Source organism: Crinia signifera, chromosome 6, assembly GCF_055691185.1.
Source record: "Crinia signifera chromosome 6, ASM5569118v1, whole genome shotgun sequence".
Classification (NCBI taxonomy): domain Eukaryota; kingdom Metazoa; phylum Chordata; class Amphibia; order Anura; family Myobatrachidae; genus Crinia; species Crinia signifera.
Window position 1 is genome coordinate 287988330 of NC_139222.1, and position 25677 is coordinate 288014006.

General features: G+C 46.9%; 2 protein-coding genes across 2 annotated transcripts in view; one reads left to right on the forward strand and one right to left on the reverse strand.

The window, feature by feature from the left end:
- Nucleotides 1–6802: 6802 nt before the first annotated feature.
- The window catches only part of LOC146009469 (trypsin-like), a 74270-nt gene continuing 55395 nt past the window's right edge, over nucleotides 6803–25677 (forward strand). The window contains exon 1 of the mRNA XM_083149888.1: nucleotides 6803–6900. Within this exon, the coding sequence (XP_083006014.1) occupies nucleotides 6885–6900 (16 nt within the window). The 5' untranslated portion in view covers nucleotides 6803–6884. The remainder of the gene's footprint in view (nucleotides 6901–25677) is intronic.
- LOC146007336 (trypsin-like) lies at nucleotides 14159–16554 on the reverse strand. Its single transcript, XM_083145686.1, has 5 exons — nucleotides 16509–16554; nucleotides 16193–16346; nucleotides 15021–15274; nucleotides 14571–14707; nucleotides 14159–14421 (listed from the first exon to the last, which is right to left on the reverse strand). The coding sequence occupies exons 1-5, from the start codon at nucleotides 16546–16548 to the stop codon at nucleotides 14272–14274; spliced, it is 735 nt and encodes a 244-aa protein (XP_083001812.1). The 5' UTR covers nucleotides 16549–16554; the 3' UTR covers nucleotides 14159–14271.

A 25677-nucleotide genomic window follows, 5' to 3' on the forward strand; every position in this document is an offset into this window, starting at 1 on the left:
GGGAGGGGGGTCGCAAATCACAGTAGGGGGGGGGTGCCGTGAATCGCGGGAGGGGGGGTCGCGGGGGGCCCTTTTAATGCCGGGAGGGGGGGTCGCAGGGGTCCGGCGAATCGCGGGAGGGGAGGATGCAGGGGTCCTGCGAATCGCGGGAGGGGGCTCGCGGGAGGGAGGGGTCGCTGGGGTCCCGCGATTTGCGGGAGGGTCGCGGGGGTCCCGCGTTTCGCGGGAGGGGGTGGTCGCGGAGGTCCAGCAAATCGCGGGAGGGGGTGGTCGGGTCTGGGACGGATATTAGACAGCACTTACATCGACAGCCATTACATCGACACCATTAGTTCGACAGCTCAATAGGTCGACATGGTTTTAGGTCGACATACCATTAGGTCGACATGTCATTATGTCGACAGCTCATTAGGTCGACAGCTCATTAGGTCGACATGTTTTTAGGTCGACACTGCCATTAGGTCGACAGAGTCTATGTCGCCAGTCAAAAGGTCGACATGGGTTTTTTCACTGTTTTTTTGGCCGAAATGTCGACACAGTCGACATGGACACATTTTAAAGTGTACCGCAGCCGCTCGCTATGCTTCGGGCACGGTGCCTCGCTGCGCTCGGCACACTATTTTATTCTCCCACCACGCCCTAGTGGATAGTAGGGCATGAAATACCGCCTGTCGGCACATGTCAGCTCAATAAACAGTGCAAAAACCCATGTCGACCTTTTGACTGTCGACATAGACACTGTCGACCTAAAAACATGTCGACCTAATGAGCTGTCGACATAATGACATGTCGACCTAATGGTATGTCGACCTAAAACCATGTCGACCTATTGAGCTGTCGAACTAATGGTGTCGATGTAATGGCTGTCTAACAATAGTCCGGATACCGGGGTGGTCGCGGGGGTCCCGCGAATCGCGGGAGGGGGTTCGCGGGGGTCCCGCGAATCGCGGGAGGGGGGGTTCGCGGGGGTCCCGCGAATCACGGGAGGGGGGGTCGCGGGGGTCCCGCGACTCGCGGGAGGGTGAAAAGCGGGGGTCCCGCGACTCGCGGGAGGGTGGTTGCGGGGTCCCGCGAATGGCGGGAGGGGGGGTCACGGGGGTCCCGCGAATCGCGGGAGGGGGGGTCGCGGGGGTCCCGCAAATCGCGGGAGGGGGGGTCGTGGGGGTCCCGCGAATCGCAGGAGGGGGGATCGCGGGGGTCCCGCGAATCGCGGGAGGGGGGTCGCGGGGGTCCCGCGAATCGCGGGAGGGGGGTCGCGGGGGTCCCGCGATTCGCGGGAGGGGGGGGGGGCGCGGGGGTCCCGCGATTCGCGGGAGGGGGGTCGCGGGGGGTCCCGCGAATCGCGGGAGGGGGGGTCGTGGGGGGGTCCCGCAAATCGCGGGGGGGGGTCACAGGGGGTCCCGCGAATCGCGGGAGGGGGGTCGCGGGGGTCCTGGCAGAGGGTAGGGATGTGCAGGAGTAATGGTGGATGGTGGCTGTGGAGTAATGGTGGATGGTGGGCGTGTACTGTAGCCCTGGCTGGGCGGGGGGAGGGATGTCAAGGGGGTGGAACGTCATACACATGAAAGTGAAACTGTTCTACACAGGAACGTTCTCCACAGGGGTTGAGTGACAGATCTGGCTAAATATATAAGAGATGTATGTTAATGTCTTGTTTGTCGGTTGAATACTTTATTATATGTTATTTTTATTAAAAGCTAAGTTTTCAATATTATAAACAATACAAACATGCCACACACGAAAAAGAGATACCAGGAGGGATAAATTGATATTGGCCAGTATTTAGTGCCTTTTTTCGGCATGTACAGCGAATCCTGTTTAGGATTCGCTGCACATTCGCCCCATTCCGGAGGGCTGGAGCATTCGCTGCCAGCCCTCCTTGTCACCCTATTCAACGCCGCAGTGGCTCGCTGCTCCTGATGGCGATTTTTAACCCCTGCGCCTTCAGCCGCCAGAAATATGCCTTCCTTCCCACGTCTGCCGCTCCGACTGCCTCCACCGACTCCTTTGATACATTTTTGGTACTCCTTGATGTGTAAGTGGCCTACACCGGTGTGCGGGTGTGTGGTGACGTCACCCGTGTACCCGCGCAAAGCACTGCTGGGACCGGGCTTCAGAAGACACTTCAAGCCCATCAGCAGCCCTTGAAGCCCATTCCCAGCAGTGCTTTTAGCAGGTGCCAGTGCTACTTGTCACTGTCAGCAGCCTGTCAGCCTGTGGACCACAAAAGTAGGTGGCCAGGGCCGCATGCGGCCCGCGGGCCCTGAATTTGACATGCCTGATGTACACAATGATGAAGGAGAAGATAAGGATGATAATGACGACATCTTGCCACTTTAGAAATCATTGATATCACTATTAGCTTAGTCGCCTTAAGCCCACTGGTAGCTTGTTTGTGGGGCCCAAACAAATCATGCACTTCAGCCACAAAACCATCAGTCCCTGCTGCTGAAGTTCTTGGTTTGGTAAACTGTACAAGTGCTCTTTAATATACAACATAAGGAGGGTGGGACGGTCAAAGGACAATATCCTTGTGCAGCTGCTCTGTTGCTGTTAAAATGAGCTGGAATTGACTGGAAATAGATGTCATTGAGGTTAATAACATACAAATTATTTGATTTTCACAAGTTTTATCAATCATGCTTGATGCTTACCCTACCCCTCCACAGCCAAACCCTAACTGTCCCTTTAGTTACTTACCCTAACCCCCCCCCCACTCCTGTGCCACAGTCTAAACCTAACCTGCCCCCAAAGTACCTAACCATAACCACCCCTTTAGTGCATATCCCTAACCCTCCCTTCCTGCAGCCTAACCCTTCCGCCTAGTGCCTAACTCTGCTTCCCATGGCCTAACGCACCCCAGCATAATTATAACCAGGATTTTGGGATTCCAGCGGCAGCCTTCTGACCAGTATCAGGATTCCTACATCCTGAGCACTGACCCATTAAACACACATAGAAAACACCCTAGCGCCCCAATAATAGGATATTATGAAATGTCCTGTACCCCAAACTATAAGAAGTTAATAAATGATACTCTAAAATGCCAATTACATATGCTCAATCTGAACCATGCACACAAAGAAATGGGTGGGAAAGATGTTACTAGCGGACAACAAAAGGACACGGTCAGCGGACTCGAAGTGAAAACAAAAACCCTACTAGAATCTTTCTATATTCGGTGGAACTACTTCAGTGGAATATACAGTCAGTAGCTAGTCCTCTGGTTTGCATGTCAAAACAAAACAAACAAAAAACACCTTAAAGCAGGTGACTTGATCAAAAAGACAAAAGATAAACTTCCATCAAGCCGAAGGGTGCATGTTGCTGCATCGGGAGCCCTGTCACAGCAATGGAAGTGGTCTCTCCACTCTAGAAGGAGTGGGTTCAAAAATCCCCACAATGCCCATAAACATAACTTCAACATCTTGCTGAATTAATATCTAGTAGTGGAGATTTTGATGCACAAAGTCAGGGTTCGTCCTCAACCATACTGACAAATAAGTTCCCCCTAAGGATACAGGGGGGGGGGGGGGGCGGATTCTGCTGTCTTTGCAGAAGCCGACAACTTATTACCCCAGAATTTGCCTTAAAATCTTGCTACTTTTTTCCTTCGCTAGCGTTTAGAAAGGTGAGTGACAGGAAGTCAGCATATGGGGGTGGTAAGCAGCCATTTAGTGGGAGTGCGAAGAGAAACTCAAGCATGACAGAAAAAAGTTACTGTAGGCGTGCCAATGCATTTTAGGGAAAGGTGTGTGAGGTCAGCTTCAGGCCAGATATGGCTGTATTCATCGCAGCTGCCACGTAAGGCCCTGGCTACTCTAAGCTTGCAGTGACTGGAGCCCAGTGGAAACATAACTTGATGAAGAGCATGTTACGATGGGTTTTGGACATTTTTGCTCAGCTGCGAATTCTACGCTGGCCGTACACAACCATTCGCAACGAGCGCATTAACTACCTAATCACTAGATGCTGCTAATTCACTCATTACCCCTTAAATCAGGCATGTCCAACGTTGGCCCTCCAGATGTTGTGAAACTACACATCCCAGCATGCTTTGCAATAGTTTTAGCATTCTCTAATAGCAAAACTGTGGCAAAGCATGCTGGGATGTGTAGTTTCACAACATCTGGAGGGCCAACGTTGGACATGCCTGCCTTAAATGATTCCAAACTGATGAAGTTAATACATAAATGAAAAACACTAGTTCCTAATGACCTTGATGGGGGCTTTCCATGGAAGTGCTACTTATGACTCATGACTTTCCCATTTATTCCGGGCTACTGCTTTATTATAATCACTTTGTTAGAATCCTTGTTGTACAATTATGTTCCTTTGTTTTGCATGTACTGTACACTGGACTTTTATGGATTTTTAAAATTGATTATTGCTGAAACTGGAAGATTAGACCCATTAAAATACCTGAGGGAGAAAGATTAGTGCAATATAAATCTATCCCCAGCAATTCCCAATAGATGAAAAGGTTGGGCCACATGTGGAATAGATAAAGAACTTCAAAGAATATTACACAAGTGTCAGCCATGAAGAAGGAGCCGGAGACCCTTTAACATCCACAACTCTTTCAGCCCTTATTCAGATCTAGGCGCAGTACAAATTTGTTCTTAAAATGGGCAAAACCATGTGCACTGCAGGTGGGGCAGATGTAACATGTGCAGAGAGTGTTAAATTTGGGTGGGGTGTGTTGAGACTGAAATCTAAATTTCAGTGTAAAAATAATGCAGCCAGTATTTACCTTGCACAGAAACAAAGTAACTCACACAAATCTAACTCTCTCTGCACCTGTTACATCTGCCCCACCTGCAGTGCACATGGTTTTGCCCATTTTGAGAACAAATTTGTACTGCGATCAGATCTGAATAAGGGCCATTGAGCGCGCTTGTGAACTGATAATGTTGGATAGACGAGTGATGCTGCAATATGACTATGCCATAAACCTTGATAGACTTGGGTTCATTTGTGGCTCGCAACGCAGCCTAAAACATTATTTAATGAGAGAATGTGACAGATTGTTGACGGATGACAAAGCGAGAAGATTATATTGCAAAATGATGTATTTCCCGAAAGTTGATTAAAACAAATTTTACAGTCAGAGTGAAGATCATTTTGGATTCACCCGCTTAAATCTGTGTTTTTATTGCTCTACTGCAGGGGTGGGGAACCTCAGGCCAGGGAGCCATATGCGGCCCCCGTAGCCGGTCTGGGTGGCCCACCCACCTGCCCAGCGGTTTTGCCGGGAGTCAAGTACAGGGGAATTCTCGCGGGAGGTCGGTAGTTCACTCGAGATTCCTCTTAATCAACAGCAGCATGAGACTGTCAGTCCTATTCAGTGGCAGCTGCCGGAGTGTGGGACGGCTGCAGCAGGACAATTTGTAAGATAAATGTTTTCATATGGCCCCCGAAAGATTTTTTCCCCATTTAAACGGCCCTTGGCACAAAAAAGGTTACCTACCCCATCTCTACTGTATATGCTTTCTGGCCTAATGTCATTGCAGTACAAATATTTTGCATTTCTGTTGGGATATTGGTGAACATCCTTGGTATATCAAACGGCTGCCACTCCAGGTGTATTTGCAATTAGCAATTCTACAGTATTCAATGTCGTGAACTTCGTTTTCACTTTTGTAAATATTTAAAACCCTATTTAAGGCACAAGGTCTTGCTGCTCGCTAGTAGAGACAAAGGTTGTGAGAACCTCCAGGTTCACTCCGCCGCTAACCAGCAATATCTTTTCCTGAGCAGCTGCATTGACCTGTATTCTTTGTGTATGCTCTATTATTTTGAAATAAATTAATATAATAATAAGGGGCGCCCACTGACGCTGTCTGATTGCAGCGGAGCATTTGTTTTCTCTTTGTCTAAGTCATCATCGTCATTTCTTATCTTTTTTTTTTCAGGTGTTTTTTCTGTTTTTTTTATTATTATTTACTGAGAGACAGAATTTTTTGTATTTATTATTTTTTATTTTACTGTGTTAAGTGTTTTCTGTGGTGAAGAGGGCGTGGTGGGTGGCTATAGAGAAAGGGAGAAGAAAGTGGGTGACGGTGGAGAGGCAGATGAGAATAGTTTGATGAGAGAAGATGTAGAGGTAATCAAGGTGGGGAACCAAAATCTTTCCAAAATGTCCACCTGTCACATGATGAATACTTCCTGGGTCCACCATGACCACACTAAGGTAATAATTGACCAGTAATATGATAGTGTCCTGTGCAATGCTTAGAAGGGTCTCCTGAGGAAGTTGGGCAAAGATGCGGTGGTTTTGGTTCCAGAAACAATTTATAGCCAGATGTTTTTTATTGTGATCCAATCTACAGTACTGTATATCTCCATATCTCTCTTTAAAAGATTCAACTTTTAAGTAGAGATGTGTGCAGACCCTTGAGTTTTGGTTTAGCCAAAACCAACCTTACGGTTTTAGTTTTATTTTCTAGTTTTGGCAAAAACATTCCTCAAATGTGTTAGTTTTGGTTTAAGATCCTATTTTGTTATTATTGCTAAAATAACTACACTTATGTTATTGGGCCTGTTTTTGTTCCTGCACTATTATTATTATTATTATTATTATTATTATTATTATTATTATTATTATTATTATTATTATTATTATCATTTAAATAATCAATTTCCAGTAATTTCAGGTCAGTTTTGCGACCTCACAGCTCACAATATTGTTCACCAATATAGGCCAAAGGCTGGTTGGTTACTAAGCAACAGAGCAGCTGCACAAACACACAGCAGAATACAGCAAATCTATGAAACACTGTGGCACAGCAGCAGCAGGCAGGATGGCAGTTCAATGCAACCCCATCAAAGAATGTTTTTAAAAGAAGGTGCCTCGGAGCAATACAGGGAAATGGAGGTGTAGGATGTATTGGCAAGCAGGTAAAGTATTGATTGATTATTTCATTGATTGGAACGTTGGTGCATTGTGAAACTTAAAACCACTCTAATAATAAAAGAGCACTCTATCATTCATTAAAACTTAGATTGTTGTGTATTGTGTGCCCAAAGGGGCACTGTACCAAAAAAATCCATATAGGCGAAATGTGTGACTGTGCATTCAAGCACCTTGTAAAAAAACACATAGGGCGGTATTCAATGAGGCTGATTCGCCAGGTTTTTATGGCGATTTTGTGCTGTAAGGCGAATTTTTGACTAAAACGGTGAATCACCCTATTCAATGACCACATGGCGAATACATTTCAAGGTTTTTTTCGCCATGATTCACCGAGTAGCAATCGCTATCTTTTTATGGTGAAGTGGAATGTGAACTTTTAAAATAAAGTGTTTTGTTTTTTACATTTGGTGTAAAAAAATCAGGAATTTTACTCTGAGGAGGGGCATGCTATTTTTATTCATGTGCTGTACACAGACCAGCCAGCAGGGGGCCGGAGCCAAGCCGCTCATTAGATATTCATATATTCACTTCTCCCGATCATTACATATGCATGATCGGGTGTAGTGAATATACCCGGTCCCCTGCTGGCACCGCCGGGGGGCAGCCTGTGCTGCCTGGCACCCGGGGGGCCCACCTCTCCCCCACAAACGTTCTGAGGCAGGCAGGGAGACTTCCATCTCCCTGCCTGCCGCTGTCCTCGGGCTCCCTGCGGCATCGCTGCATGAGTTAAAATTCGCCAGTCAGGGGCAGTGAGCGAATGTGCAGTGGCGAGTGAGCCGTGGCTCCGGAACGCAGCGAGCAGTGGCGAATGTGCAGCGAATCCTAAACAGGATTCGCTGCACGTCGTCAGTATTCTCATTGAATACTGCCCATAGAGGGTGACCTGGAGTATAGTATCCTTATTTTAATCTGGTTATGCCTCAAGTGAGTGGGTACTCACTTGATTTGGTCTTCATCCATTGGTGTGATCTTTCCCATTACAAGTTAGAGGTAGGTGGGGTGTCCTTAAAAATTATTACAGGGATCTACTGTAGGTCATAAAGTTATGGCAAAGGTGATATTTTCAGAAATATAATCTAGTCCACAGAGGCAGAGGGAGATTAGGGAGGATAATGCATGGCTAATGGACTGGTGTAGGGTGTATGAAGAGGGGAGGAGGGGAAGCATAGCCAATAAGGATAAGCCCTTATTTTATAAGTAAAAATATAATATCACCACAAACAAAGTACCAATGAAGGAAGGCAATTGGATAAAATGCATGCTTGTAAATGCAAGAAGCCTTTCAGGTAAAATGGGGGAGTTGGATTTAGTAGCAATGAACAAGCAATATGATATTACAGGTATTACTGAGACATGTTGGGGTGATTGAAGGGCTATGTTCTCTCATCAGGAGTGATAGGGTAACACAAAGAAGAAGAGGAGGAGTACGTCTTTATGTTAAGCCGATGTCAAATGCATAAAAGAAGGTATTTATAAGGGTATTGGTGATAACATGGAGACATTATTGGTGGAAATATCAGGTGGAGTTAAATATTCTAAGAAATTGCTGATACGGTCATGCTATAATAGGCTATAGGGTCATGCTATAAACCGGCAGATATCAGTGGGACTGGGGAAGCTCAACTCCTACTGCAAATAGCACAGGCTGTAGAACTGGGTCAGGCTTGTATAAGGAGGGATTTTAATTATCTAGAAATTGATTGGAGTAATGAGATGTGGTACAGCGAGGGGTAACAGGTTTCTGGGAATAATAAAAGACCATTAGAGGCTGAGAGCTGTTATGCTCATACTTTATTGCATTGGGTGGCCGGGTCAATGCTTCCGGGAGAGAGGAGGGGGCTCGGTGGGAGGAGGCTGCACACCGGCCTCCTCCTCCTCCCTAAAAGCACCCCTGGCTATACGGCATCTAGTAAAAACAAATCATTTAGAGTCAATATAAAAAACTTAAGTAAGGGAAACCATGATCAGAACTTGCTCTCATTTAAACTTTGCTTCCAAAAGCAGCAATATAAGGGCTCAGTAAAGACAATGTAACTAGGTGGGAAATCCAGCCCTGGCTCCTGCCAGAAGTGTCCCTACGGTCCTCTGCACCAGCGCCACAACTTTTATCAATGTCTTGCCCACATACCACTATTATACAGCCTCCTGCTCTTATACACCCCCTCACTCCCTCCCAGTGGGAGGAGACGCTCACCCACTGCCAGGAGCGGCATACTGTCCCCCACCCTCCTCCAGTTCTAGGGATGCCCATCGACCATCAATGATTTAAAATAATCGATGGTTTATGGCCGATGTTGAATACTTTGCCATCGATGTGGGAGGACCAGATGGTTTCCCTACATCGATGGCAAAGGAAAACCAATCAAGTTTCAAATTTTTTTAAGGTGCCGGGACACGGAGCATAGCTCCGCCCCCTACACCCAGAAGTCCCACCACCAAGTTCGGATTGACCCACGGCCTATTCAGTCAGATATAATGGATGACCATCGATAGCTACAACAATCAATGGTTATCCAAGTAATATGTTACTACTATCGATGGCAGGGTTCAAAATCACCATCAATGCCAACCATCGATGGCGTCTGCACCAATGCCTATCCCTACTCAGCAACAGCCAAAAACCTTTACTACCCCTCATGCCCACACACCTCTATCACTGCCCTGCCTCCTGTTCTCCTGCCCTGTAACTTCCGCCAGGGGGAACCCGCTCACCCTGTGTTGCCCACATTCCCCTATCATGCTTTACCACCCAGCCTCCTGCTCTCATGCACCCTAACTCCCACCCAGTAGGAGGAGACACTGACTCAGGGGCACCGTCCTGTACTCCTGTGCTGCCACGCTGGACCGTCACCCACTGGCAGAGGCTGCACAGTGTCCCCCACCCTCCTCTTTAGTCCCCCGTATGCCCACACACCCCTATCACTACCCAGCTTCCTGCTTTCCTGAACCGTAACTTCCACCACTGGGGAGCCGCTGACTCAAGAACACCCTACTATACTATTGCACACACACACACTCCTCAACAACATGCACGCACACACACCCCCACACCCACAAATGTCACTGTACCCTCCACACTATCAATGTACATCTTACTCTGTAACCACTTTTGGTACTTGTGGACAATCACGGCTCCCACGATGTGCATCGTATATCAAAAAATCGCATCGCATGTGATCGCATCACATGCGATTTGATCGCATCGCATGCGTTTTTTAACAGAAAAGCATCCAAATGCATTGAAATTAGTATCAAACATGTTCAATGGCCCCCAAATGTCATTTTTGAGGCTGCACCACCCCCACTATCAACGCGAACCCGAAGCGTGGCGAGCGCAGCGAGGCCGCGAGGGGCGGCGGTACGCGTCCTACGACCTTTTCATACCCCCACTATCCATGTCGGCGTGCAGTTGAGAACAGAAAGTGTGGCGAGCGCAGCAAACTACCGAGCCCGAAGTGTGGCAAGCGCAGCGAGCCCCGCGAGGGGACACGGATACCTTCACAGGTATCCGCGTCCCCTCGCGGGCTTCAAAGGTGTCCGCGTCCACTCGCTGCGCTCGCCACACTTTCTATTCTCAACTCCACACCACCGTGGATAGTGGGGGTATAAAAAGGGCGTAGGACGTGTACTGCCGCCCCTCGCGGCCTCGCTGCGCTCGCCACGCTTTGGGTTCGCGTTGATAGTGGGGGTGGTACAGCCTCAAAAATGACATTTGGGGGCCATTGAACATGTTTGATAGTAATTTCAATGCATTTGGATGCTTTTCTGTTAAAAAACGCATGCGATGGCATGCGATGGGAGCCGTGATACTCCACAAGTACCCCACTTTTTAATTAAACAAAACAATACACACCCCCTTCCAAATCATATGCTCTTTATTTAACACATTTCACCTATAACTCAAGTTGCAGTATAGGCACCTTTCATACAATTCTAACCATATTTCACAAAATACAAACATTCACAAATTAAGGGGGCGCAGCCACTTACGCCGGTGTGAAGAGTGCACGTAGGGCACGATGAATCACCTAATCTCTTATATATTTAGCCAGATCTGTCACTCATCCCCTGTGTATATAACGTTCCTGCCCAGCGAGATACACAAACCCGTCCCCCCTAGGGAAAAGACCAGTGTTCTACACACCACCACCCCCTTGACATCACCTCCTTCCGCCCAGCCAGGGCTACAGTACACGCCCACCATCCACCATTACTCCACAGACACCAGGTGAGCTGCAGGTCTGCCCGCAACCCCCCCCCCCTCTGCCAGCACCCCACCCCGGACCTCCGCACCCCCCCTCCCTCCTGTTATACTAGCCCCCCTACCCCCCCTCCTGTGATTCACGGCACACACCCCCCGCGCGCCCCTCCCGTAAATCACGGCACCCCTCGCGCCCTCTTACGTGATTCACGGACACCCGCAAACCACGATTTGCGACCCCCCCTCCTGCAATTCACGCCCCTCCAGCCCCCCTCCCGTGATTTATGGACCCCCGCCCTTTCCTATGATTCGCGGACCCCCGTGCCCCCCCCCACCCGCAATTCTAGACCCCCCTGTGCCCCCCCCCCTCTCTCTTGATTCACGGCACCCCCGCTCCCCTATCGCGATTCATGGCACCCCACGCATTCCTCCAGCGATTCACGGCACCATCGCGCCCCCTCCCGCTATTCACAGACCCCCGCAACCCCCCTTCCACGATTTACTGACCCCCCATAACCCTCTCCAGCAATTTGCGGACCCCCGCCCCCTCCCACAGTTGGCGGACCCCCGTGCCTTCCCCTCCTGCAATTTGCAGACCCCGCTGACCCCCTTCCGGCAAATCCACCCCCCAGAGGACCCCCGCGACCCCGCCCCACATTTCACGTACCCCCGTGAGAATGGGGGATCCTGTACCGTCACAAGCAGATGCCGCCCCTAGTTTGAAAATCTGGCCCTGGCTGCCGCGCTGCAGGTTCCCCCACTGCCAGAACTGTGTCCCCACGGTCCTCTGCACCAGTGCCACAACTTTTATCAATGTCTTGCCCACATACCACTATTATACAGCCTCCTGCTCTCATGCACCCTCACTCCCTCCCAGTGGGAGGAGACGCTCTCCCACTGCCGGGAGCTGCATACTGTCCCCCACCCTCCTCCAATTCTAGGGATGCCCATCGACCATCAATGATTTCAAATCATCGATGGTTTATGGCTGATATTAAATACTTTTGCCATCTATGTGGGAGGACCAGATGGTTTCTCTACATCAATGGCAAAGGAGAACCGATCAAGTTTCACATTTTTTTATGGTGCCGGGACACGGACATAGCTCCGCCCCCCACACCCGACAGTCCCACCACCGAGTTCTGATTGTCCCACGGCCTATTCAGTCAGATATAATGGATGACCATCGATAGCTACAACAATCAACGGTTATCCAAGTAATATTTTACTACTATCGATGACAGGGTGCAAAATTACCATCAATGCCAACCATCGATGGCGTCTGCACCAATGCCCATCCCTACTCTGCAACAGGCAAAAACCTTTATTACCCCTCATGCCCACACACCTCTATCACTGCCCTGCCTCCTGTTCTCCTGCCCCGTAACTTCCGCCAGTGGGGACCCGCTCACCCTGTGTTGCTGACATTCCCCTATCATACTTTACCACCCAGTCTCCTGCTCTCATGCACCTACTAACACCCAGTAGGAGGAGACACTGACTCAAGGGCACCGTACTGTACTCCTGTGCTGCCACGCTGGACCCTCACCCACTGGCAGAAGCTGCACAGTATTCCTCACCCTCCTCTTTAGTACCCCGTATGCCCACACACCCCTATCACTACCCAGCTTCCTGCTCTCCTGAACCGTAACTTCCACCACTGGGGAGTCGCTGACGCTGTGTTGCCCACATACCCCTATAATGCCTCATAGCCCAGCCTCCTGCTCTCATGCACCCTTACTCCCACCCAGTAAGATGAGACAGTGACTCAGGGCCACCGTCCTGTACTCCTTTGCTGCCACGCTGGACCCTCACCCACTGGCAGAAACTGCACAGTGTCCCCCACGCTCCTCTTTAGTCCCCCTTATGCCCACACACCCCTATCACTACCCAGCCTCCTGTTTTCCTGTGCCGTGACCTCCGCCAGTGAGGAGCTGCTGACTCAAAAATACCCTACTATACTATTGCACACACACCTAAACAACATGCACGCACACACACCCCCCTACACCCACAAATGTCACTGTACCCTCCACACTATCAATGTACATCTTACTCTGTAACCACTTTTTAATTAAACAAAACAATACACACCCCCTTCCACATCATATGCTCTCTATTTAACAAATTTCACCTATAACTCAAGTTGCAATACAGGCCATCTTTCATACAATTCTAACCATAATTCTCACAATACAAACGTTCACAAATTAAGGGGGCGCAGCCCCTTACGATGGTGTGAAGAGCGCCCGTAGGGCGCGATGAATCACCTAGTGATAGTATACAATCCCATGCTTTCTATCTTAATTAGCAGTCTGTTATTAGGACAGTGACAAAGGCCTTACTAAAGTCTAGATAAGCTATATCTATGTCCCCATTTATCTATAACATTAATCACAGAGTCAAAAAGGCAAGATTTATTTGACATGATCTCCCCTTGTGTAAATCAATGCTGTTTGGGATACTGTAAATAGCTGGATTTAAGATAATCTACAACTTATCCTTTTTCCTTTTCAGAGTGTTTCTAATACTACCTGTCCCTACTACTGATGTAAGCATCTTCCTTGCTTCCACTTTTGTGCAGTGGTACTACTTTCTCTCTTTTCCGAACCTCTACAGTTTCTCCGGTAGTTAGTGACTGCTTAAATAATACTGTTATTGGAGACATAGGGGACGGGATAGACTGAGAGACATAGGGGAGATGAGGACTGAGAAACATGAGAAGATGGGAGCTAAGACACATGGAGGGCTGAGACAGTGGTGGATGCTGCATATGATGTAGGATACTTCTTGCTGGAGAGCAGGGACTGTGCACTGTGGTATATCAGTTCCTTTTTAAACTCAGTGACACGTACACAATAATAATTGTTTTGCAAAAGCAAACCCCTTGAGGACCCCTTGAGGAGCGAGGGCCACACATGCATAACAAACACCAAACATCAGAATTAGAACCTATTTAGAACACATACAGTATACATGTGTATTCCCTTTCTATATGCAATATGTTCAAAATAATAAAAATAAAACTTGTTTGGATCAAGAAAATGCTTTATTCAGTCCCTTGGTGAACAGAGAATTACTAGTTCATGTTACGTTAATAATTGGTGTCAAGAGAGGTGAGCGATGGAATGAACTGTATAATTCCTGATGTAGCTTAGTTGCTGGCCAAGGTGCTGGAGATCCAGGAGTTGTAGTTGCAAACCTTGGTGTAGACACCGGGGTAGTTCCTCAGGGCACATCCGTATCCCCAAGAGACAACACCCTGGAGCTGTCCGTTACAGACCACGGGTCCACCAGAGTCTCCCTGAACAGAGGAGATAGATTGTTAGAGATCATGTCATGATGGCTGCTGGGTAATTACAATGCTATCTACTGTGCAATCATGCCACTTGTATACATCACACACATTATAGTAATACCGTCAGTACTATAGTGATACAGCAGGGACATTACCTGGCAAGAATCCTTGCCACCCTCAATGTAACCAACACAGATCATGTTGTTGGTGATCTCTCCTGGGTAGGCGTTGCTACACTGAGCGGAGGTCAGGATGGGGGCGTTCAGGCACTGCAGCTGGTTTGGCATGCTGGCTGCAGAGAAACACATTCAATTTAGTCTACATTCTCCCATCTTATACTGTACATTGCTGTAATATGTCATCATACGTCCAGTATTTGGGGTCCACAATATACCATATCCATTCTGTTGTAGGAGGGAATGCATTATTCTAGTGGGAAATGTTCCTGAATAATTGCATTCAGTTTTACATTTTACACTATTAGCCTTTATTTCTGTCTTAATTAATATTATTTTCATTCTAAGTAAAAAAAAAATGTTCAGTAAAAAATAACTTCTGTAAACAGATAAATTGTGCAAGCAATGGACTTTGGTTCTGTAACTTACTGCCGCTGCTGAGAGTGTTTCCCCATCCGGAGATCAGACAGCTGGTGCCGGCGGCTGCGCAGCCAGAGGGCAGAGATGCAGTCTTGACGTAGGCGTTGAGGGTGGCGGGGGAGGCGAGCTTGATCAACCAGATGTCGTTGTCCAGGGTTCTGGAGTTGTAGCTGCCATGTCTGATGACCTTGGCGGAGTTGATGAACTGCTCGGTACCCTCACTTGTGGCGATGTTATGTTCTCCCAGTCTGACCTGGACGCTCCTGGTTGGATGGAAATACAAGACAATCTGGTTCACAGTCTTTCAGGAATTTCTAATAAATGTTAATCATGAATCTTGTAATACTTTGCAGTTGATGTTGGCTGTAGGTCATGTGACATATATATATTAACCAGGCTATTGTGCGGCACTCCAAGAATACTTCATTCACGAAAATAACTTCATAGGTTTATTGAAGTATTAGTAAAGTTTCAATACCACGGAGGGTATTGTCATCAGGCTGATGACAATAGAATATCTGTAGAGTGCTAGTGACAATCAGGGCTGTGTGGTGGGTGGTGTGGCCATTGCCTTGGCACAAAGCATAGGGCTATAGGGGTGGCACCCTCACTGTCTGTGCATCTGCATTCAGCACCCTGCAGCCAGTATCACTACTAAGAACTGTCCACCTGTCCTTTGGCCATTACAGCAGTGCACCCTGCAGGCTTTACACGCACTCCAGGCCTCCTAGGGACGCTTGGAGTGGTCTAGTATTGATTAGGACCAACCACCCATAATATTTATGATCCATATGCTAAATGATTGTACTTACGCCTTGTAGCAGTGAGAAGCAAACTAATCAACCGACCACCCAACCAACAGACCACCCAACTAGCCATACAACCAACCTTTATGGACACTGTCTACTGGATAATTGTTGTACTTACGCCTTGTAGCAGTGAGGAGCAAACTAATCAACTGACCACCCAACCAACAGACCACCCAAAAAGCCATACAACCAACCTTTATGGACACTGTCTTCTGGATAATTGTTTTACTTACGCCTTGTAGCAGTGAGAAGCAAACTAATCAACCAACCCACTAACCAACCAACCAACCAACCACCCAACCAACTGACCACCCAACTAGCCTTACAATCAACCTTTATGGACACTGTCTTCTGGATAATGGTTGTACTTACGCCTTGTAGCAGTGAGCAGCGGAGACCACCCACAGGCTGGTAATGAGGGTTCCACCACAGAAGTGGTATCCAGAGTTCAGGGACACCTGGTAGGGAACAGCGTTCTTGGTACAGGTGTACCCTCCGACGATCTTATCATCATCCTCAAAGGCAGCTGTAAGAGATGACACGGATTATCTATGCGGCACCAGGAAAGTTTAGAGCACACAAGCCTTCTACGCCTGCCTCCAATGCTATATACATTATGGTACCCCACAAAATAGCATCATTATTTACAGAAGAGTAATGGCTGAACATGTCGATATCGGGGACTCACCGGCAGCTCCGAGGAGCACACAGATCAGGAAAAGCTTCATGTTGGAGGAGTTTTCAGGGACTGGTTTTCTGCAGACGTCCATGGCCCTTATATACTTAACTGGAAACGCACCACCTGCACCTACTCATGGATTCTGTTAATGTGTAGGGAAGAGTTGGCGCTATCAGTAGTGTGTTCCTTCATATATGACCTTCACTTCTATTTTAAGCCATGGAAAAATTAAATGACATTAGGACTTGATTTCTGGAATCTATTTTTTTGCACCTGTATGAAAATGTTCGGTTTTACAAATGTTCCCAGACTGTCCCTATTCTGTATAATTGACCGTAATACCTACAGATATGTCAACCGGTGACGCTAATGTCAGAGTAGGATCAGCGTGGTCAGACAATGGTCAACGGTGCCTGTAATGTCAGTATCAGACTCAATGGAGCATTTCTTGCCACTATGCATGCACCAAAGTTGTACGGCGCCCCAGTACATGCACCAAAGCTTCACTATGTGACTGTGCATGCAACAAAGCTTCACTTCGCACCTGTGCATGCACTAAAGCCACACCTTGCACCTGTGCATGTCCTAAAACCACACTGCGCACCTGTGCATGCGCTAAAGCCACACTGCGCACCCATGCATGCACTTAAGTCATACTGTGCACTTGTGCATGCACTAAACATGCACCACATACCAATGCATTTTCCAAACCACACTATGCACCTGTGCATGCCCCAAAGCCACACTGTGTATGCCCCAAAGCCACACTATGCGCCTGTGCATGCCCCAAAGCCACACTGTGCACCTGTGCATGCTCCAAAGCCACACTGTGCACCTGTGCATGCAACAAAGCTTCACTGAACACGAGTGCATCCACAAAATCCGTATTGTGAACCTCTGCATACAGTAAAGCCACACTGCGCACCTGTACATGCAACAAAGCTTCACTGAACACCAGTGCATGCACCAAATCCGTATTGTGCACCTCTGCATACAGTAAAGCCACACTGCGCACCTGTACATGCAACAAAGCTGTACCAAGCTCCTGTGCATTTGTCAAAACCGCACTGTGCAATTGTGCATGCACCAAAGCCACACTGAACACTTTTGCATGCATCAAAACTGTAACATGCACCTGTGCATTACCCAAAGCTGCTTAGCATTCGCTATCACTAATCCATAGCAATTACAAATGCACAAATAACCAGTTTGCAATCTGAGTGACAAGTGATAACAGTTGTAATCATATAAAGCGCTGCGGAATCTGTGTGCGCTATATAAGAAACCGCTAATAAATAAATAATAAATATAATTATGAACAATTGAGTTGATCACCCCAAAAAACAATTAGTGCAGCTCTCGAACAGCAACTTGGATTGCCCCAAACTATAGAACTTTGATAATTAATAATATTCTTATTAAAAAAGAAAGAGTTTTTTTTTTTATTATGTCGACAGTCAAAAGGTCAACCCAAAAGGGTCAACATTTGAAAAAAGGTCAACTTAATTAAATGAAGTCCATGATGGCGCTGTAATTGTAATTGTTGCGGTTTCTGATGCCTGTTGAACAAGGTCCAAACCTGGTCCAAAATGTTGAGGATCCAAATTGGACATAAGAGCATTAAAAGTGATATTTTTCACTTTTGTTAAACAAAACTCAGGTTAATGCCCCCGTTCCGGTTCTCTATGAGGTCTTCTTGGAAGTCATCCCAGTTGCTGTTACAGAAGCTGTGTTGATGCGAGTGGAACTGGAAGGCAACTACGTAATATCTCATTATTGACTTCTTTATGTTGATCATTTTATGCCCACGTGTAATCACTAATCCCATGTGTAATTACTAATCACAGGTTTAACACTATTGGCTGCCTGATACTGAAGAATCTGCCAAGCGCTGTGGGTGGAGAAATACACCTGGGTAGCGGGGCAATTGTTCTGTGGAGCTTAAGAGAGCCTGCTATTATCTACTAGTGGCAGCGTCCTTCCTCCCCCCAGGGCCGGCGCTACCCACTCAGCAGCTCCTGCAAAGCAGGGTGGCGCCATGCTGAAAAGGCGCTGTCTCCCTCCCTGCTCTGCTAAACCTACCTCAGCCCTCACTGTCACTGCCTCCTGCACGCCGCCCGCAGCACCTGTCTGACAGCGGACGACAGTATGGAGAGGCTGAGCAGCTCCCTATACCGCGCACACACTGTCCTCCTCCTGCGACCTGCCCCCTCTTCCTCACGGACACTTGCGCTGAGGCATGTAGTGCTGTCTGTGAATGCCTGGATGACATGTCATCTCCGGATCCGCCCCCTACCCATTGCTCCCTGCACCTGTCAGCTGTCAATCAAATGATGAACAGGCAGCAGCGCCAACCAGGGCCGGTGCTAGTGTGTCCGGCGCCCTCCTGCAAACCATAAATTTTGCGCCCTTTCACATTGCCATTGCAACAAGCTGCAGCCTGATTGTGGGAGCGTATGCAACATGTGACCCTATGGAGGATCTCGGGTGCATGTACATGTATGCATACACCATCTCAGTGCTGTGTCTGCAAAATGTTGCAGGCACTAAAGGTGCCCATACACGCTGCGAGAATCGCATACGCTAAGGGCTAGATCGCATCGCATGGCATGCATGCAATTTGTGTGCGATGCGATCCGAAAGCAGTACAAAAAGTATGTGCAGCACATACTTTTTGTACTGTGCGATGCCCGCAGGAGCGCACATAGCATCGCACGCTGCTATTGAAGCGTGTATGGCCACCTTTAGGCACATAGCCCAGCCCATTATTTAAAAAGTGTCTAAATTAATCTGCAATTATTTAAAAATTTGTTCTAAACATGTGTAATAAAAGACTCACTGTTCTTTTGCTGTTTAACTCTTGTGCAGTCCCTCCTCTTCTATCTGCGTAGGCGGGATGCTGAGGACACCTTTACACCCCTCTTGTGACTGAGGTGGAAATGAGCGGAGAGAAGGAGGAGATAGAGGGGGCAGAGTGTTGAGGACTGGCAGTGGCACAGCACACTGAGAAGAGGGAAGGAAGGGCGTCGCTGCTGCCTGTTCGTCATTTGATTGACAGCTGACAGGCGCAGGGAGCAATGGCTAGGGGGCGGATCCGTACATGACATGTCATCCAGGCATTCACAGACAGCACTACATGCCTCAGCACAAGTGTCCGCGAGGAAGAGTGGGCAGGTCACAGAAGGAGGACAGTGTGTGCGCGGTGCAGAGAGCTGCTCAGCCTCTCCATACTACTGCCCGCTGTCAGACAGGTACTGCGGGCAGCATGCAGGCTGTGTGCACTCGAAGTGCAGGGAGCAGCTCTTTATACTGCCACCCGCCCGCTGTCAGACAGGCACTGTGGGCGGTGTGCAGGCTGTGTGCACTCACGGTGCAGGGAGCAGCTCTTTATACTGCCGCCCGGCCGCTGTCAGACAGGCGCTGGGGGCAGCGTGCAGGAGGCAGTGACAGTGAGGGCTGAGGCAGCTTTAGCAGAGCAGGGAGGAAGACAGCGCCTTTTCAGCATGGCACCTCCCTGCTTTGCAGGAGCTGCTGAGTGGGTAGTGCCGGCCCTGGCGCCAACCTTCCTTCCCTCTTCTCAGTGTGCTGTGCCAGTGCCACTGCCAGTCCTCAACACTCCGCCCCCTCTATCTCCTCCCCTCTTCTTACATTTCCTTATCTCCCCTCTTTTCCCCCTCAGTCATGAGAGGGGTGTAATGGCGTCCTCAGCGTCCTGCCTACGCAGATAGAAGAGTGAGTCTTTTATTATACATGTTTATAACAATTTTTTTAATAATTGTAGATTTTTTAATATTAATTTAGACACTTTTTAAATAATGGGCTGGGTTATGTCCCCAAAGGCGGACATACATGCTGCAATAGCAACGTGCAATGCGATGTGCGCTCCTGAGGGCATCGCACAGTACTAAACGTATGTGCTGCATATACTTTTTGTACTGCTTTCGGATCACATCGCACACACATTGCATGCATGCCGTGCGATGTGATCTAGCCCATAACGTATGCGATTCTCTCAGTGTGTATGGGCACCTTTAGTGCCTGCAACATTTTGCGGACACAGTACTGAGATGGTGTATGCATACATGTACATGCACCCGAGATCCTCCATAGGATTGCATGTTGCATACGCTCCCACAAACGGGCTGCAGCTTGTTACAATGGCAATGTGAAAGGGCGCAAAATTTATGGTTTGCAGGAGGGCGCCGGACAACCTAGCACCGGCCCTGCCTCCCCCTACTGCATTTAGAGAGTAACCAACAATGGGTCACATCACCAGCGCCGGACCACAGCTGGGATAAGTGGATCACTGGCCACTTTCATACAGTACCTAGCTGCAGTCACTGAATGTGGCGGGTAGATTTCAGGATTGTATTTGAAGGGGGGAAGTTGCAGTAGCACATGCAGGATTTCTAGGGGGAAGGGGGGGGGTTCCACATCCCGTCCTCTGCAGAAAATTGGCGCAAGTGCGGGAGTCTGGGGGGGGGGGGATGGAGAAGAACCCAGTAATGACCCCAGGCATTAATGTACACATTGGTCTTCTTATAAACTGGATACTGTATGGAATACCGAAGTAAAATCTAATATAGAAGGTCTATAGTATAGGCTATATCACACATAGGTTGTATCACACATTTATATACTATAAATAAATAGTCAGGAAAAGGGTAAAACATACCATAATAAATTCACTAACATAATAGAACAAGTACTGCAGTTTCTCACATTCTCCCGCCTCCTGGTAAGGCTCCTGTCTCTTCTTCCTGGCAGCTGCTCTCTGGTCCAGTGCAGAGATTGAGGACTCAGATCTACACTCACAGCAAACTTGGTAGAAGAAGCTGGTACCACTGGGCATGTGCAGCAGCTCTGCTCTGTCCTATACACTGCATGATGTGACCACAGCTCTTATAATACTATTAAATACAATTGCTATTGTCATAATTTGAGCCACTTGCCAAGAGAAGGGTATTTCTGGGCAATTGTAAATCCCCCCTGCATTTGCCTAGAGGTTTAAAATAACACTGGTCTCCAGTATGGGATATCATGATGTCCGGTCCCTGACAGGGAGAGAGCATTTGAACTGTTTCTGAGCAGCTAACAAACTAGTTCATTATATCTCCAGGGAAAAGAGATGCTCCTATAAATAATCTGTATCTTAATATGTTTAAATGTATATCTAACCTATTATATACTTTTTATAATAAGGTTGGTAATTTATGCGCTCTCTTTCTTTTTGATAAGAATATTGTTATTGAGAAAAAGTTATATGAGTGACAAGGTGTCAGCATTTGGGGGAGGTATATGGGGAGGTGGCTTCATAAATGCAGGTGCTTCAGGAGGACTAGACATGCCCTCATCAGCCACCAAGAGACATATTTAGACCTAATGGGGCCCTAGCCAAAATATTGGTTTGGGCCCCCAAATACATTATAGAATTTGTTTTCTTGTGGTAGGTGGGAAGTGGACAATTCAAGCTCCTCACACTCCAAAGTCATCACTGATTCTACTCTCACCTACTGTACATATATGACCTTATCTCTCTTTACACTCCCGCCTACTGTACATATCTGACCTTATCTCTCTTTACACTCTCACCTACTGTACATATCTGACCTTATCTCTCTTTACACTCTCACCTACTGTATAAATCTGACATTATCTCTCTTTACACTCCCACATACTGTACATATCTGACCTTATCTCTCTTTACACTCCCACCTACTGTACATAGCTGACCTTATCTCTTATTACACTCCCACCTACTGTACATATCTGACTGTATCTCTCTTTACACTCTGACCTACTGTACATATCTGACCTTATCTCTCTTTACACTCCTACCTACTGTACATATCTGACCTTATCTCTCTTTACACTCCCACCTACTGTACATATCTGACCTTATCTCTCTTTACACTCTCACATACTGTATATATCTGACCTTATCTCTCTTTACACTCCCACCTACTGTACATATCTGACCTTATCTCTCTTTACACTCCCACCTACTGTACATATTTGACCTTATCTCTCTTTACACTCTCACCTACTGTATATATCTGACCTTATCTCTCTTTACACTCCCACCTACTGTACATATCTGACCTTATCTCTCTTTACACTCCCACCTACTGTACATATCTGACCTTATCTCTCTTTACACTCCCACCTACTGTACATATCTGACCTTATCTCTCTTTAGACTCCCACCTACTGTATATATCTGACCTTATCTCTTTTTACACTCCCACCTACTGTAGATATCTCACCTTATCTCTCTTTACACTCCCACCTACTGTACATATCTGACCTTATCTCTCTTTACACTCCCACCTACTGTACATAGCTGACCTTATCTCTCTTTACACTCCCACCTACTGTACATAGCTGACCTTATCTCTCTTTACACTCTGACCTACTGTACATATCTGACCTTATCTCTCTTTACACTCCTACCTACTGTACATATCTGACCTTATCTCTCTTTACACTCCCACCTACTGTACATAGCTGACCTTATCTCTCTTTACACTCCTACCTACTGTACATATCTGACCTTATCTCTCTTTACACTCTGACCTACTGTACATATCTGACCGTATCTCTCTTTACACTCTGACCTACTGTACATATCTGACCTTATCTCTCTTTACACTCCTACCTACTGTACATAGCTGACCTTATCTCTATTTACACTCTGACCTACTGTACATATCTGACCGTATCTCTCTTTACACTCTGACCTACTGTACATATCTGACCTTATCTCTCTTTACACTCCTACCTACTGTACATATCTGACCTTATCTCTCTTTACACTCCCACCTACTATACATATCTGACCTTATCTCTCTTTACACTCTCACCTACTGTATATATCTGACCTTATCTCTCTTTACACTGCCACCTACTGTACATATCTGACCTTATCTCTCTTTACACTCTCACTCACTGTACATATCTGACCTTATCTCTCTTTACACTCCCACCTACTGTACATATTTGACCTTATCCCTCTTTACACTCTCACCTACTGTATATATCTGACCTTATGTCTCTTTACACTCCCACCTACTGTACATATCTGACCTTATCTCTCTTTACACTCCCACCTACTGTACATTTCTGACCTTATCTCTCTTTACACTCCCACCTACTGTACATATCTAACCTTATCTCTCTTTACACTCCCACCTACTGTACATATCTGACCTTATCTCTCTTTACACTCCCACCTACTGTACATAGCTGACCTTATCTCTCTTTACACTCCCACCTACTGTACATATCTGACCTTATCTCTCTTTACACTCTGACCTACTGTACATATCTGACCTTATCTCTCTTTACACTCCTACCTACTGTACATATCTGACCTTATCTCTCTTTACACTCCCACCTACTGTACATAGCTGACCTTATCTCTCTTTACACTCCTACCTACTGTACATATCTGACCTTATCTCTCTTTACACTCCCACCTACTGTACATATCTGACCTTATCTCTCTTTACACTCTGACCTACTGTACATATCTGACCTTATCTCTCTTAACACTCCTACCTACTGTACATATCTGACCTTATCTCTCTTTACACTCCCACCTACTGTACATATCTGACCTTATCTCTCTTTACACTCCCACCTACAGTACATATCTGACCTTATCTCTCTTTACACTCCCACCTACTGTACATATCTGACCTTATCTCTCTTTACACTCCCACCTACTGTACATATCTGACCTTATCTCTCTTTACACTCCCACCTACTGTACATAGCTGACCTTATCTCTCTTTACACTCCCACCTACTGTACATATCTGACCTTATCTCTCTTTACACTCTGACCTACTGTACATATCTGACCTTATCTCTCTTTACACTCCTACCTACTGTACATAGCTGACCTTATCTCTCTTTACACTCCCACCTACTGTACATAGCTGACCTTATCTCTCTTTACACTCCTACCTACTGTACATATCTGACCTTATCTCTCTTTACACTCCCACCTACTGTACATATCTGACCTTATCTCTCTTTACACTCTGACCTACTGTACATATCTGACCTTATCTCTCTTAACACTCCCACCTACTGTACATATCTGACCTTATCTCTCTTTACACTCCCAAATACTGTACATATCTGACCTTATCTCTCTTTACACTCCCTTACGCCCCCCACAAATGTGCGTCGCTTCTCCTGCAAACTGGTTAATTCCCCCAATTCCCACCACCAAGATTTTGGCCGTTGTGCTCCATATCTTTGGAACTCTCTACCCCTCCGTAATCAGACTCTCCACCTCCCTACAAAACTTTAAACGGGAGGAGACCTACTTCTTCATTAGTCCCAGCCATCTCTCATTCTAAACTTATGTTTACACTCACTTCTACCCCTTCTGTGTCACCCCCATCTGTATAACCCTCCTCTTTAGAATGTAAGCTCTCTCGAGCAGGGCCCTCTCTCCTCATGTTCTTTTCTTAAATATATATATATTTCTGCCACTCTGATAATTGCTTCATTGCCCTGTACCCTGATGGAAAGGTCTTTATTTACCATGTACTTGTCCTACATTGCCTTGTACTGTAATACGTTATTTAATTGTTTTGATGCTATTTTATGTAATGCTAAATAAACAATAAGAATAATTACAGTAATTACTTATATTACAGAAAAAAATGGGGCCTAATTCATTGTGTGTCGGGGGTTGCGATGCATGACCTTCCCAACACTGGGCGGGAAGAGGTGGCTCCTTCCACCATTTGCATGCCCTCAGTAAGTGCTGGAAGGAACACCCACAGTCCAGTTTCTGATATTCAAATTGAAGATGTGACTGTTGAAGGACACCAGGAGGAGGATATGTGTGCAGCTGGCGCTGTGGAGGAAGTTGACAAGGAGGGTTCTGATGGTGATTCTGGTGACACTGGGCGAGGCAGTTGTTGTCCATAGGGTGAAAACGCCCATCATCATGCCTGAGCAGAACAAAAGATCTACCTCATCGGCCTGGAATTATTTCTACCCCTATCTGGACAACAACTGTATCGCTATATGTAGCCTATGTAAAGCTGTAATAGGTAAATGTAACAACCTGGAAATATCCTCCCTTATACAGTACATCACCTACAGCACATTCATTATAAGTCACTATCAAGTTCCGTCACTTTGGCTAAGAGCAT

Coding starts and splice junctions, on each gene's coding strand:
- LOC146007336 (XM_083145686.1), bottom strand. CDS start 16,548: ATGAAGCTTTTCCTGATCTGTGTGCTCCTCGGAGCTGCCG. Junction 16,347..16,508: donor TGTGCTCCTCGGAGCTGCCG/GTGAGTCCCCGA, acceptor CATCTCTTACAG/CTGCCTTTGAGGATGATGAT. Junction 15,275..16,192: donor GCTGCTCACTGCTACAAGGC/GTAAGTACAACC, acceptor CCATCCAACCAG/GAGCGTCCAGGTCAGACTGG.